This window comes from Babylonia areolata, chromosome 10, assembly GCF_041734735.1.
Source record: "Babylonia areolata isolate BAREFJ2019XMU chromosome 10, ASM4173473v1, whole genome shotgun sequence".
Taxonomy (NCBI): domain Eukaryota; kingdom Metazoa; phylum Mollusca; class Gastropoda; order Neogastropoda; family Buccinidae; genus Babylonia; species Babylonia areolata.
The window spans coordinates 24651760-24667812 of NC_134885.1; the positions used below are offsets into that span (position 1 = coordinate 24651760).

Consider the following 16053-nt stretch of genomic DNA (forward strand, 5'->3'; position numbering starts at 1 on the left):
CAGGAACAAAAGAAAGAGAAATGAACAGAAAGCAACAAAGACAGGGGCCCAGTAAGAACAAAAGAAAGAGAACAGAACAGAAAGCAACAAAGACAGGGGCCCAGTAGGAACAAAAGAAAGAGAACAGAACAGAAAGCAACAAAGACAGGGGCCCAGTAAGAACAAAAGAAAGAGAACTGAACAGAAAGCAACAAAGACAGGGGCCCAGCAGGAACAAAAGAAAGAGAACTGAACAGAAAGCAACAAAGACAGGGGCCCAGTAAGAACAAAAGAAAGAGAACTGAACAGAAAGCAACAAAGACAGGGGCCCAGTAGGAACAAAAGAAAGAGAACAGAAGAGAAAGCAACAAAGACAGGGGCCCAGTAGGAACAAAAGAAAGAGAACAGAACAGAAAGCAACAAAGACAGGGGCCCAGTAGGAACAAAAGAAAGAGAACAGAACAGAAAGCAACAAGGACAGGGGCCCAGTGAGAGACCGAGCTGGAGACAGAGAAAGAGGACTGACCCGCTCGATGGACAGCTGCAGACAGTGGTCAATCAGGTAGCGGGCCTCCTCCACCCCACAGGTACTGACCAGCTGTCCCACGTCCAGGGTCTCTGCTTCCTCCTGACATGTTCCAGGTTTACTTTGTGTTATACTTCACACCGCTGCATTTTATGACTGACATTTATGCATGTATGAATGCATGCTTTTTGATGTATGTCAACAACACAAATTTTATCTATGTCTTTGAACATTTGTATAATAAAATCTCTTTTGTCTTTGTCTAAGCTAAACTGACTATTCACTATTGGCAATATGTCTATTGTTTGTATATGTATATGAATGCATGTCTTAGCAATGTGTGGTTATCAAATTAAGTATTTTATTGGTAATTTGGGCATTGGGTTTTGTATTTCATTATTTTATATATAATCTGTTTAATTCCCTTTATTTTCCTTCAGTTCTTATTCATTTACTTATTTTAAATGGGCATCTATAAAATCTTGATCACTGGGCACAACAAGGATCATACGAGCTTATACTGTATAAAGCACATATTGATCATGAATATGTATCCTTATTCAAACATGGGCACATGGTAAAACTTTGTGTCATAACATGGAGGTAATGCCTCGCTCCTCTGCATCTACAGAGAAGCAAATTCAGTAGACAACAAAGAAGACAAAATCCAAAGCTTCCAAAGTTTAAACACTCGCTTCAATTTGACTGAATGTTTACTGCATTACAGTATCTGAACAAGAATACTTGAGATTTGTGAACTACTTATTTAACACACATGTATACACATGCAGAAGACTTATCACAAGTGAATATACACATAGAGGCATACAAACATCTAAACTATCTTTCTTCTTCTGTCTTGATAAACACACACACACATGATGTACACACACACATAATGCATAACACACACACTTTCAAACACAGACACAGACACACACACAGACAAGTGCTCTCTCTCTCATACACACACACACTTTCACACATACACAGACACGCACACACCTTGTTTTCCTCCATCTGCATGATGCCCATCTGACAGTCAGTGATGTTGTCTTGGGTGAAAGCCACCTGTTGCTGCAGACCCTCAATGATCTCCTCCATATCCTGTACAGCACTTGCCTGCACATAACATCACCATGTATGTAAATTCTAATGAAACAGGCAGCCTAATCAAACTAAAGACAAAAAAAAACGTTCAATGAGGAATGTTGAGACTTTTGCTTGTTAAGGTTAAAAATCAAAGGTCCCATAGCCTTTTGATCACAGCTTCTCATCACGAAGTTGAGAGCACACACAAACACACCATCAAAGTCACACACACACACGCAAACACACACACACACCAGCTGGTGAGGAAGAAAGCCACTGACCTCCCCAAGATCTGCCACCATCTTCCTCTTCTTCTGGTAGTGCTCCAGCTTTCTGGTCGTCTTGTCCCTTTGCTGCAACACAAAGAATCCAACCTTCACCTCCTCCCAACAAACTTTGCCTCACCTCTCATGGGAACTCAGTCCTAAGTAATACCACATGCCTTTCCAAAAAAAAAAAAATAAAAAAATAAAATAAAATAAAAAAATAACCCACACCTAAATCAAATTTAATCATGTTGCTCATAGCCCAGCTGACCTCAAAGGGGCCATTTCAGTTCTAATAATGACTTAAAGAACTGGTCAAGCATTAGAAGCACATAATTTTCTTAATAAAATGGGAACTTCTTTTCCTCCTTTCCAGAAACAAACCTGATAAGAGACTGTTTCTCTCATTTGTATAAACATAGCTATGACTGAACTAATTTCATTCATTAAGCAGGAGTATTATTCGTTCTTAAAAAATTATATGTACAATATACTTCAATAATTTTTTTTTTATCTCTTATATAAATCATAAGATTGACGAAACAATCCTTGTTCATTACACAGGAATATTTTCCCTGGAAAAATACAAAGGAGATTAATATGAAGTGTTGTGTACACAACCCAACAGGTCAGTGCCCCTGCTGGCCAGTGACTGACCTTCAGCCAGACCTCCATGTCTCTCTCCATCAGAGTGATGGTTTGCTTCTTGGTCACCACCGCATTCAGCTGCACACACACACACACACACACACACACACACACACACACAAAGCAGTCAGGCCAAAAAAGCATACAGTGCGAATCAAAGTTACATCAAGGCAAAGGATATCTATTATCCCACTGTATGGGGCAAGAACAAGGCTACCTTTGAGCTGCAAATACTGAAAATGAAATAAAACACACAAATCAATTAACCAACATCACACAAACAAATGAACATTCATGAGCTTAAAAAGATAATTTCATTCTATCCACATATATTTAAAACAGCATAAATAATAAGCAAAAATAAAAGTAGTGGATGCCCAAGATCTTCCTGTAGCATCTCATTTCAGTTGCCATGTTGGGCATCCACTACACACATCATGTGACAAATGAAGAGGTCTGCAGCAAGATCTAACAAGCAACAGACCTCATGATGACCTCCTCATAGTCATTAAGAAACGGAAAATGAAGTGGTATGCACATATTTCCCACTCAACAGGACTCGCAAAGACCATTTTGCAAGGGACAGTCATGGGAAGTCATAGAAAGCTGCAAGAGAGACACAGGAAGAGGTGGGAAGACAATATCCTAGAACAAACAGGTATGAATCTGGCAGAATTCCAGACAGCAGTGGAGGACAGAGACAGGTGGAAGAGTGGTGGCGGTGTCTTCACTGGTGCCCAGTGGGATCAACTGAAGTCAAGGGATAGGTGAAGGTGATAAATTATAAAAAAAAAAAAACAACCCAAAAAACAGAAAATAAAAACCAAAAAAGCCCTGCCCTATGGAGAAGCCAACTCACATGTTTCTCCAGGCGTTCCCACTTGTTCTTGGCAACCTTGGGAGAGAACTCTGTCCTTCGAGAGCGGAGTCGGCGCGACAGAAGGGGGGAGACGGGCTGGGTAGGGGGCCGGTCGTACCTGGCCACACGCCCTGCCGTCTTGTTAGACATGGGCTTCTGCCGTTTCCTGAGTGCCTCCACCTGGCAGGGGTCACCCATGACAGACAGCATCACATGTCTATCTCACATGTTGGGATACAGATACGGGTAATTTTATTCAAGAAAGGCCATGGCCCCTTTTAAATGGGTAAGGTGAACATTAATGAACAACAAAATCATTGAAAATAGTTTGATCAAACAAATTACAAAAGGCTACAAATAACCAAGAACAAATTAAAGATTGTATTTTAAAGGCTTTTTCAAGTACAAAGCAAGCTGCCTCACTACATCCTCTTGAGCTGATGGTGTGTGTGTGTGTGTGTTTCACAAATGGGGCAAGTCCATTAACTAATCCCCTGCTGGATTCTAACTTGGCCAAATGTACAACCTGGGTTCATTTCAAATTAGTCTAGAACGACCCCAATATCCATGACTATGGGGTATGTGTTGGGAGGGGGGAGGGGTGGTTGTGCAGACTCCAACAAGGACGGGTCAGTTTTGTCTAGCTGAAAGTTTACCCTGGGGGTCATTCCAGGATTGTCAACACTGACCTCAGGGTTAATCTGAGCTGGCCAGATCTGACCCGCGGGTAAAAATCTGCAATGGTATGAAAAGGCTGCTCCAACCAAAATAGCTCTCTCCTTCCCTCCCTCTTTTCAGTCTACAGTTTCCCGGCTTTCTATTTACATGTACTTTATAAGTTTTGTTCTTCGTACCTCAGAGAGGGAGTTGTGGCTGTACATGTGTGAATGACTTATGTGAAAGCCCTTTTATTTGTCTCTGGATGCCTGACACAAACCTGAAACACTCAGTAAGAAACAGCTCAAAATGGCTAACATGAGCATTAATGAGATTTCTAAACTCATGCCTTCTCACCCCTCAAAACCCCACCTCCCCAATGCCAGTCAGTTTTTTAAGGTAAAAAACTTAAGACTGGCATTTGATACTTTTCCCCCTTCTTAATGGAAAACGAAAACATCTGGGCTAGGATTATAATTCGCCCTCTCTATCCCTCTCTGTTTTAAACAATATTTATGCATGTATTTATGGTTTGTTTTCTTTTTTAGTATATAAATTCAATCATTGTAATGTTATGCTTTTGTGTGGTATGCCCCCACACCCCTTTTTTTTTTAAATGAAGGTAGGATGAAAACAAGCCAAACGTGCTTATTCTTTTTTTTCACCATGACAAAACATTAACTTGCTTGTTTGTTCATTCTCTCTCTCTTCCATATATAAAAAAAAAATATATATGTATATATATATATATACACACACACATATGCGTGTGTGTGTGTGTGTGTGTGTGTGTGTAGATAGATAGATATAGATACAGATATAGGTATATATATAACAGCTGATCCTCCACAGCCCCAGGAGTAGCTGACCTCTTCCAGAATAGTCAATTGTGAACACTTGTTACAATACTGCTTTAAGCTCACTTACAATAAATACACAGGAAACAAACTGGTGAAAAATCAATGTGAAAAAAATGACAAAAAGGAAAAAAAAAAAATTTTTTTTCAGCCAATGAAGAAAGCACATGAAGCACTAAGAACAAAAAAAAAGGCAAAAAAAAAAAAAAAGCAGCAAAAAAGAGTCCTGGTGCTCCATGACCTGCATGCAACTGAGGAAAAAAAAAAAAAATGCTGACCTCTTCCTGCTTGCGGCGCAGGATGACCTCCTTCTGCTGCTTCTCCCGCTCCAGGGTCTTGATCAGGTTCTCCTTCTTCACCTGCTCCCGCCTCATCTGGCCCACCTCCCGCGTCCGCCGGGCCTCCGACTGCTTGCTGCGCTCCGCCTCCTCCTTTACCTGCTTCATCAGCTTCACCTGCACACAGGTAAGGTGGTGGTGGCGGTGGTGGTGAGTTCTGTGTGCACTTGCCATTGCTCAAACAGAGATGCCAATGCTCTGGCAAGTGTTTGTAGAAACAATCAGGAACTTTGGTAGGAACATTTTGAATTTGGTAGGAACACTCGGACTCTGATCGGTCCACTCAGTGTTTCAATGTGAACACGCACACGATCAGCTGAGCATCATCATGTGAGACCAAGGTTAGTAGTGACTGCCCTCGTGATCGATAGGTCTACAGTGTTTGGGTAATGTTACGAGAGGAAAGAACGTGGCTATGTAGTCGAAAATGAACTCGTCTGAACAATTCCGATATTGGCATATCGTCAGAACAAACTGTGATCAAGCGTAACAAAATACTGTGAAATCATAACAGTTGGCATTTCTGCTTAAATGCAGACATACATATACATACATTCATGCATGCTCACACATGACCAAACTACCCATATACACACAAATGCATACCCATATACCCCTCCCCAACAAACCCACCCACACACGACCACACATCCCCAAACCCACCCACAAACACAGCCCTACATCAACCCATTCAAGCTCACGTTCACCCCACCAAACCAATCAACCACACACACCCACCAACATACCCACCCATGCATGCACACATATCTCCAAACCACCTACATTAACCACACTCCTACCCCAATACCCACACTCCCACCCATGCATACGCACATCCCCCCTCTCCCCCCAAACCAATCCACAAACCCTCACTCATACTCATCAAACCACCCATATATTCCCCCCCCCCCCACGCCCCCACTAAACCTACCCCAAACCTACCCATACACACACACACACACACACACCCATAACCCACCCAACCATAACACAAATATCCTCACCCCTCACTCTGCCCTCTCAAACACACCCACATCTCACAGACCTTGGTCTTCTTCATCTCGGTCAGTTCGTGCTGCAAGGTCTTGAGCTGTTTCTCAGTGTGCGAGTTGTTCTTCACCATCTTGGCGTGGTCCCTGCGTGCCGCCTGGATCTTCTTCAGCTCCAGCTGCAGGGAGCTCAGCTTCTTCTCAAACTCCGCCTTCACCTTCTTCGTCTTCTCTTGCGTCACCACCTCTATCTTGCCTGAGGAACCACGTGCACAAGTGGTACGGGTGTGAGGGGGGTGGGGAGTCACATCATCAAAATAACATTTATATACATGTTTGTGTGCGCATGTGATTAAAGCCTCACTTAATGACTTTATGGAAAATGAATAATCACTGCCCACAGGCAGCTGTTAGTTGGCTCTATCCAGGAAGACAGCCTGTTGTGTTTGTAAAGAACTACAAGTTTGGTTTCTGACTGAGGATAAGAGCTATAAGTATCAACAACAGCAAGGAGAGGAGGGTTTCACTATTATCATCATTATCATCATCATCATGACTTGTACAGACCAGCACACGGTAAGGTTCTATATAAATCAAATTCTTTTTATCATTATTAATATCAATATCATCATCATCATTTATCATTACCTGTATGGACCAGCACATGCTAAGGCTCTAAAAACTCTAATTCTTTTTATCATTATTAATATCAATATTATCACTACCATCATCATCGTTAACAGCATTATAATCATCATCAGTTATCATTAACTATACTGACCATCACATAGTAAGGCTCTACATAAATCAAATTCTTTTTATCATCATCAATATCAATATTATTATCAACATTAATATCATCATCATCATCTATCATCTGTACAGACCAGAACATGGTAACGCTCGATATAAATCAAATTATTTTATGATTATTAATACTGATACTATCATTATCACTATTAAGTATTATCATCATCATCATCATCCATCATCACCTATGTTGGCCAGCACATGGTAAGGCTCTAAAAATTATTTCTTTTTATCATTATCAATATCATTATCATCACTATTAGCATCATCATCATCATCACCATTACCTATATTGGCCAGCACACGGTAAGGCTCTATATCAATCAAATTCTTTTTACCATTATAATATTAATATTATCATTATCTCTATCATCATCATTACCTATACTGGCCAGCAAAAGGTAAGTCTCTATATCAATCAAATTCTTTTAACATCAATGTCATTATCATTATCATCATCACTATTATCATCATCAATCATAACCTATGTTGGCATAATCCTCCTCTTCCTCTATCATTACCTATGTTGGCATAATTATCATCATCCATCATTACCTATGTTGGCATAATTATCATCATCCATCATTACCTATGTTGGCATAATTATCATCATCCATCATTACCTATGTTGGCATAATTATCATCATCCATCATTACCTATGTTGGCCAGCACAGTGTCCCTCTCCACCTCAGTCTCCTTGATGCGGGTCTGGAGCTGCACGATCTTCTCCTCGTAGTGCGACCTCATGGACTGCATGTTCTTCTGGGTGCGCTCCAGGTCCTCTATCAGCCGCTGCTTGATGGAGATCTCGCACGTCAGCTCCGCAAGGTCCTCATGGATGTTGTCAGAGTCTGTTGGTGGGGAGGCGGGGTGGTAGTGGTGATGGTTGGGGTGGGGATGGGAAGGGGGTAGGGTGGGTAAGGTGGGTGCAAAAAAAAAAAAAAAAAAGAAAGAAAAGAAAAAAAGCATTATGTCAGGCTGAGGTTGTCTGTCTCACTAACATGTTTTTGTTCTTCTGTCCTGAAACATTTTGGTTACCTGTGTCCTCAAAACAAACAAAACCTAACAAATAAACCCATTAGGTTAGGTTGTGGCTTTGTCACTTACTGTCTGTTTCTGCTGTCTCCTTGAAATACTTTGTGTCACTTGTGTCCTCAGAAACTGTGTTTAAGGATGGCATGTGGACTGAGGGAAAATGTCTTTCAATTCAAGAAATGAAACATACAGAGGACTACACCAATAAGTCAATGTACACTGTACCCTGTACAGCACCCAGCATACAACTGCCCTATGATGTTCTATTTCCAAAGACTAAATCACCCATGATGTGGAACACCAATTTATAAAGTCCTTTGTTCAAGTATTCACTCCTTGTGCATTCACACTGCCAAGGCAGCCCTGGAAAGCTGGAGAGATCGACAAGTCAGAATGAAGAATCACACAAAGGCAAAATATTTCATTGCCATTGCAACACAGTTCCTTCCATTCTGTATTACTGTGCCCATGTAAAATTTTATCAGCCGGTTCAAACCCTGCAATTTCAACAATGCACACATAGTTAGAGGATGTTTTGCTTTGTTGATGCGTCAATAAATGCCCCAAGAAAACATATCAATAAGTTTTTGTGTTTTTTCTTTATGCTGTATCAAGCAAACATGTCCTCTATTCAATTGTGTTAGTACAACTAGCAGCAAGAATTCCAGGTTTTAAGGACAGCATAATCCTTGTACTCAAGGAACTAACCAAAATGACATGGACCAACAAATCAAAACTCATAAAAAAAAGGTTATGATGCCACAATAGACACTGCGCGCAAACATACCCATAAATTACACATAACCAAGGGCAATTAATCAGCTGACAACTAAATTCAACACAGGTCTAAATAGCAATAAAATTTCAATGAAAAAAAGAAGTACTTTCTGTTCATTTTCTTGTGTCTTGAGCACAGCATAATGTCAAATATATGCATAGACAGGCATAAAATTCTTAGAAATCTCCAACTAATCTTGCACTGATCTTCTTCTTTTGCAATAACTAAAGAAAAAAAAATTAATGCAATAAATTTATCTAAACAGAGTAAACACTATGACTGACACACATCAACAGTATTTTCTGTGCTTATTTCCATTAATTATCATACATAACTGCCTTGCACATTCATAAAATATATGCACACTCCCACATACATACATAAGAAAAAGCAATTATAATTAAACATTTATCACCCCACCATCCCTCCTTCCTGTACAAACTGTGCCAGCACAAATCAACAACTTTGTAGAAATTTTCAAGTCCAATATCTATTCAAGTAGAATTAAAAGCATTTTATGGAAGAAAGTGTGATGCCTACTCGGCAAGAGAAAGGCAAAAACAAGATTTTTTGTTCAAATGCAACCTCAGAAACATTATCCTTTTTACTGTCACCATGAACACTTCATTCTGGAGACAATCATTTTGTCATCATCAACATCAATCAGCATCATTCATTCAAGACAGAACACCAAACATACATACACATACACACACACCACACACACACACGCACTAAAAGTAAATTAATCTTAACTTTTCTCCTTGAAAAATTCTCTTCACTTGCAGAATGACAAATAAGCACAGAAACACGCAAAAACAGATGATACCATAAATAAATAAAATAAACAAACACAATAATACAAAAATGATTTCTAAAAATTATTAAAAAACAATGAATATAATGAAACAAAATAAAATGACATTAGACTTGAAAACAAAAAAACCCACACTATACCTGAAAATTAAGATTCTGGCAAAGGCAAATAAAAAAAATGTTTAAATAGAGGGGAGGTGTGAGGTGAAAAGCAGGTTATGCAAGTCAACAGAAAGCGTTCTTTGTAATCATCTTCACCACCTACACTTCTAAAGAAACATGGGGAAAAAACAAACACACAGAAACAAACAACTCAGCTACAGCCCCAGGCAACACTACAGCACTCACTGACACTCAGGGTTCCCACAAGTCTGAGCAAACTTCCATCTCTTTTCCAAAACCCTCTGTCACATTTTCCAGTGCATGCAATTTACATGCCTGTATGCACAAGCACAGACACAGAAGAATTACCATACATAGTGAGAGGTTGTGAGAGAAAGAAAGGGACAGGAATGACAGCACTTTAAACATTTACTTCATTTTCTTTACTTTGACTGTTGTTGGTTGGTTTGTTTTGGTGGAAGGTATCATGAAAATTCCAAGAATATTCTAGACCTTTGCAGACTTTCATGACTCTGTAGGAACCCTTAACACTGCAGTCATCAGGAAACATAGTGAACCCTTAACACTGCAGTCATCAGGAAACATAGTGCCAAGGGACATCAGACACAAACAAAAACTACTTACGCCCCCTCCACATACACCCGCCCCCGAAACAACAACAAATAGAATTTAAAAAATCACCTCTTTTTTTTTTTTTTTTTTTTACACTGACAAATCATTTCCCAACACTTAATACTTTCAGCAGAATACTTTATTTCTTTGTTGTGGTCACTTAATTTCCTTTATTTTCTGATTTATTTCTTCTGTAGTTATACTTCCGGTTTCATTTTACTATCTTATTAGTGGACTAACAACTGAAGTAAGCAAGGTGAGATATCAAAAGACAAAAAACAGAAGACATAACAGACACAAAAAAAATATCAAGTGGAGAAGAAAGAGGAGGAAGGGCAAGAGACAAAAGGAAACCAAAACAACACAAAAAACCCCTCAAGGACGGCAGCTGATAAGAAGAAAAGATAACTAAGTACAGGTGGCGTGCATGTCCAGACGCAAACGTCTGCACTTGTGTCTGTCTTGCTGTGATCATGTCTGAACATGTGCAAGCATGAGCCTGTGCGCACTCATGTGTGCACAAGAATGACAAACAGCAATCCTTTGTGTGCACAGTTTCAGTTTCAGTAGCTCAAGGAGGCGTCACTGCGTTCGGACAAAACCATATACGCTACACCACATCTGCCAAGCAGATGCCTGACCAGCAGCGTAACCCAACGCGCTTGTGTGCACAGAAAATGGCCCCCGTAGTGTCAGCACTGAACACACATCAGTAAATCTTTTTCACATCTCTCTTTTTTTTTTTTTAATAACAACTACTCCACTCACATACTGGCGTATGCTCCACACCCACCCCTACTCCCACTCTCCCTTCCCCCCCAAAAAACACTACCAATGAAGAAAACACCCCAAAACAAGAAGAGAAAAAAGAAGGAAAAGATGTGCAGCGTGGGTCATCATTGGGAGGGGAGAGGAGAAAGCTGTGCCACCCCACACCACACGTCTTACACTGATCACACATCTCCTCCTCCTCTTCCTCCTCCATGTCCTCTGAAATCCATATCCATCAAAATTCTCTTTCGTTCTTCTCCTACACACTTCAAGAAAAATTCCACAAGCAAAACATACACAGGTCATTAAAAAGAAAGCGTGTCACTCTGCACATATGTGAAGAGGAAAGGTCATGTCAAGTTTCACATCTGAAAATGTGTGGCGATGAAACAAATGCAATACAACATGCAAGAACAAAAAATCTAGAGTCACATCAACAAGCAGGAACATGGATATTATTACCACTGGTTCATGAAATAAAAAAAAACATAAATGAAGGTGGTTTGCCACACATATGTCACAGCTGACATACAAAAATTGTCAAAATCTGAGTGACAAAACAGCCACCATAATCATAACAAGAAGCAGCTGGGTATGTGATGACTATAAGAGCCATTGCTAGGCATGCACACATACAACCATGTGTGAATGCACACACACACACACACACTCAAACACACTCACAAACAAACAAGTTCCAACAACACACAACAAGATTCCCAAATGCCACACAGCACTTGCTGAACACTGCAAAGAACTAAAAATAAGATTCTCAAAGTACAACAGACAAGCAATCACACCACAAATAAAATATAAAAAAAATTGCAGTATCATATCTCTATGAAAGAACACCCAAAAAATCTCTGATCAGAAAATCAACCAAACACCACACACACAAGGGGGAGATGAAGCAAACAAGGACGCCTAACACAACACTGGCAACTGAACCTTGCCACAGAGACCAGCTACACAACTGAAGACGTGGAGGACAGAAATAAACATGGAGAGAACTATCAGGCAGTGACGGCCATACCTGACCAGTACATCCAGTAGTCCAGGATAAGCTCCACTATGACACAAGTCGTAACAGTCATCATATCTCAGCGCACCAGATGAATGTGTATGGGTGATAGAAAAAGGGGGCTAGGTGGGGTGACTGGATGCGCATGTATGTGAGTGGATGAATACATGTTATACAGAAAATGGATGATGATCGTTCTTTGTGGGGGGGAGGGGGGGGGGGGGGTCCTTATATTTTTCAGTCTGAATGACAAGTGGTTTTCTTATTGAGTCAACACTAATCTTAGTAGCAAAATCGTCATGATGAATTAACAGTCACACCCTAAAAAGTAATTGTGCTTCACATGCTTACTGCTAGATGTGCTCAAGCCAAAAGACAAATTTCTCTGAAATTTAAAGACAGTAAGTTTATCTTCTCTCCACAACACCAACAGTACATGGGGGGTAAAGTTTACAAGTAAATTTGTTCCATTAACTGACAAGAGAGGCAAGGCCTTCAAGACTCACTTGTGATAGATTAAGTCCCCTTGCATTAATTACAGAGTAATTTCCCTTTTTTTACTATCTGCACCAAACGTTTGCAAAATAAATAAGAATTCCATGCTCAGCAAAAGAAGTTCCCGTTTGAACAAAAAATGATAATAATGACTGCTCTTGTTGTTGTGTCAGAATATGAGATCAAAGTGCCAAGTTTAGAGAATACAAAAAATATAAATATAACAGTAAATGCAGTTTGCATATAATTAGGCTTTTTTTTTCTCTTTTTTTGTGCCCATCCCAGAGGTGCAATATTGTTTTAAACAAGATGACTGGAAAGAACTGAATCTTTCCTATTTTTATGCCTAATTTGGTGTCAACTGGCAAAGTATTTGCAGAGAAAATGTCAATGTTAAAGTTTACCACAGACACACAGACACACACACATAGACAACTGAACACCGGGTTAAAACATAGACTCACTTTGTTTACACAAGTGAGTCAAAAAATCAAACAACCCTCCCCCTATTCTATGATTTTTATTTTGAAGTCCATTCAGTACTTTCCAGTTTGTGTCTTCATCTTTGTCAGTTTGTGATCCCTGCAGTGGCACAGTCAAAACAACAGCGCTGCTCCAAAATGATGAAAAGCTGCAATCACACATCCTGTGGGCAAATGAAATCAGTTTGACTCATCTCCCACTCTTCATCAGTCCTTGCACTGTCAGTTGTATCATCACAATTTAGTTCAAAGTACTCTGTCATTTATCTGGCTTTTTTAGTGCTCTGTCATTTATCTCGTTTATTGTTCAAATCTCCAGTCATTCCAAGTCATGAAGTTCTGTCGGTTTGGGATGTGACCACTGAAGAATTTCTTTTTTTTTTTTTTTTTAAATAATGTACACAATGTACCTGTTTAGACAATGTATTTCCAATAACAAAAAAACAAACAAACAAATCGAAAGCAGAACAAAAAAAAAGTATTTAAAAAAAAAGAAGAAAAAACCCCAACAAAAAACCTCCCAAGCTGTTCCTGCTTTGTTGAACTGTTTCTCGTCATTTCACAAATGACAGTTCATCACCAGCTGGAGGTTTCCTGGAAGACTGGAACAAAAAACCTTTGACACACAACCATCACCACTGTGTATGAAACCTTCTGTGGGCATGACACAGTTTCTGCAGAGAAAGCACCACCAACACCCTCATGTAATTAACACAGACTCCACCAATGCTGATACACTTTTGTGTCATCCTGTTCAGTGATAAAAACAGTGGGATGTGAAACTCTCTGCTGACCACAGCTTCACTTCCAAACAGAGTATAGCAATGCTAAGACAATATACCACACACACACACACACACACAAAATCTCCTCCATTGCCTCACCTCTTTCCGACTCAGACTGTGAGTCACTCTCTTCCTCATCTTCTTCCTCCTCTACTTCGTCCTCCTCATCCATGAAGCCCTGTAACACAACAGTAATCATTACCATCATCCTCATCTTCATCATCATCACCAAATTTTACATGGATTCAACAAGACATGGCTGAACTGGGCTTTTTTGTGTGCGTGTCTTTTTAATGTTAACTGACCTTTCAATGCATGTTAGGATACTCTCTGGCTGATTTTAAACCCGACATGTTTTACAGCCCTGAAAAGGCCCCTCCACAGTCAGCTGGGCTATAAACAACATGGTATCATTTGACTTGATCATCACTGCCAGTAAACTTAAGAACGCATTTTGTACTTTCTTCTTCTTCCACTTCTGTGTTTTGGGGGTTCAAATCCCACATTCACTCATCTCCACTAAGGAAAGAAGAGGGAGGGGGTGGGTGTTCAGCTACATGTATGACTGTCCACACCCCAGCCAACATACTCCTACTTTCAGGGTGCATTTGTTCCAGGGCGTGACGTTTTTGCACTTCTTCAAACCATTTTCAGCCTGTGGTGACTTGTGACATTTGCTGAAATCTGTTTTTAACTTTTACTTCACTGAAGTGGTACACTGATTCCTAATTAAATTCAGTTTGTTTCTGGACTCGGTAATGAAAAATCTTTCCTTTGCCATGGTAGTTTCTGTTCCAAAGAGCATTTCTTGATGGATTCAATTTTTCTACCATGCAAACGCTCAGAGGGGAGAGAGCTGTCTAAAACTTTGAATGTCACAGCATTTGAAATGTGTCACTTCTCTTGTTATTTTTTATATATGTGAAGTGATGGCCTATATGTGGAGTGATGGCCATATGTGGAGTGATGGCCTAGAGGTAATGCGTCCGCCTAGGAGGCGAGAGAATCTGAGCACACTGGTTCGAATCATGGCTCAGCCGCCAATATTTTCTCCCCATCCACTAGACCTTGATGGTGGTCTGGGTGCTAGTCAATCGAATGAGACGATAAACTGAGGTCCCGTGTGCAGCATGCACTTAGCGCACGTAAAAGAACCCATGGCAACAAAAGGTTTGTTCCTGGCAAAATTCTCAAGAAAAATCCACTTTGATAGGAAAAACAAATAAAACTGCACACAGGAAAAAATGCAAAAAAAATGGGTGGCACTGTAGTATAGCGACGCGCTCTCCCTGGGGAGAGCAGCCCGAATTTCACAGAGAGAAATCTGTTGTGATAAAAAAGAAATACAAATACGAATTTTGTGTTTCTCTCGTAGTTGTGTTTGTCTATCAATCTACTTTTGAGAAAATGGCCAATAGTTGATGAAGCTCAAGAAACCACTAGCTGCACAAACAAATAATTAAACTAACAAGACATCAAAACAGAAGAGGAAATACCCAAAGTATACCATATTCTCAAATCATCCAGCCTTTCCCCCCAACCCACCAAATCTTACATGACTTCATTTTTTGTTGTTGTTTTTTCGGATGTCTCCTTTATTTGTCATCTTCTAAAACTTATTAGCAAATAAGATTGAAATCTTGTTTGTAAATGATTCTAAATTTGTTTATTTGTTGTTTTTTTCTAAAACTTAAAAATCATCATCATTAAGAAAATGTTTGGCCACTTTCAGTTCCTCTATTTGATCATTCAGATTTTCTCATACACACATCCTGTTTTATAAGGAAATCTATAAAATGAGAACACTATACTGCTAATACTATTTTTGATTTATGTTTGTATCTTTCAATGTACTATCTTCTCACCCACCTCCCAACATTCCATGTGACCCCAGTGCACTTGATAATAAAGACATATTCTATTTACTAATACTAATATTGCTATTGCTATCAAATATACTATTACTACTACTAATAGTAATAAATATTTTCATAGCACTAATTTTTGTGCAGAAACAAATAAAAGCCATTTCACACCCAACTTTGACATGAATGCATAAAATCAATCAATCATAACTCAGAAACAAAGGAATGAAAGACAAGGAACATCAACC

At 39.6% G+C, this 16053-nt stretch overlaps 1 protein-coding gene across 1 annotated transcript in view; it reads right to left on the reverse strand.

Annotated features, from left to right (window-relative positions):
- LOC143286906 (kinesin-like protein KIF21A) overlaps window positions 1–16053 on the reverse strand; it is a 112069-nt gene that overhangs the window by 55820 nt on the left and 40196 nt on the right. The window contains 10 exon segments of the mRNA XM_076594839.1: window positions 506–607; window positions 1511–1627; window positions 1879–1950; window positions 2521–2589; window positions 3371–3550; window positions 5163–5339; window positions 6268–6467; window positions 7679–7873; window positions 11335–11376; window positions 14040–14118. Coding sequence (XP_076450954.1) covers window positions 506–607; window positions 1511–1627; window positions 1879–1950; window positions 2521–2589; window positions 3371–3550; window positions 5163–5339; window positions 6268–6467; window positions 7679–7873; window positions 11335–11376; window positions 14040–14118 — 1233 coding nt within the window.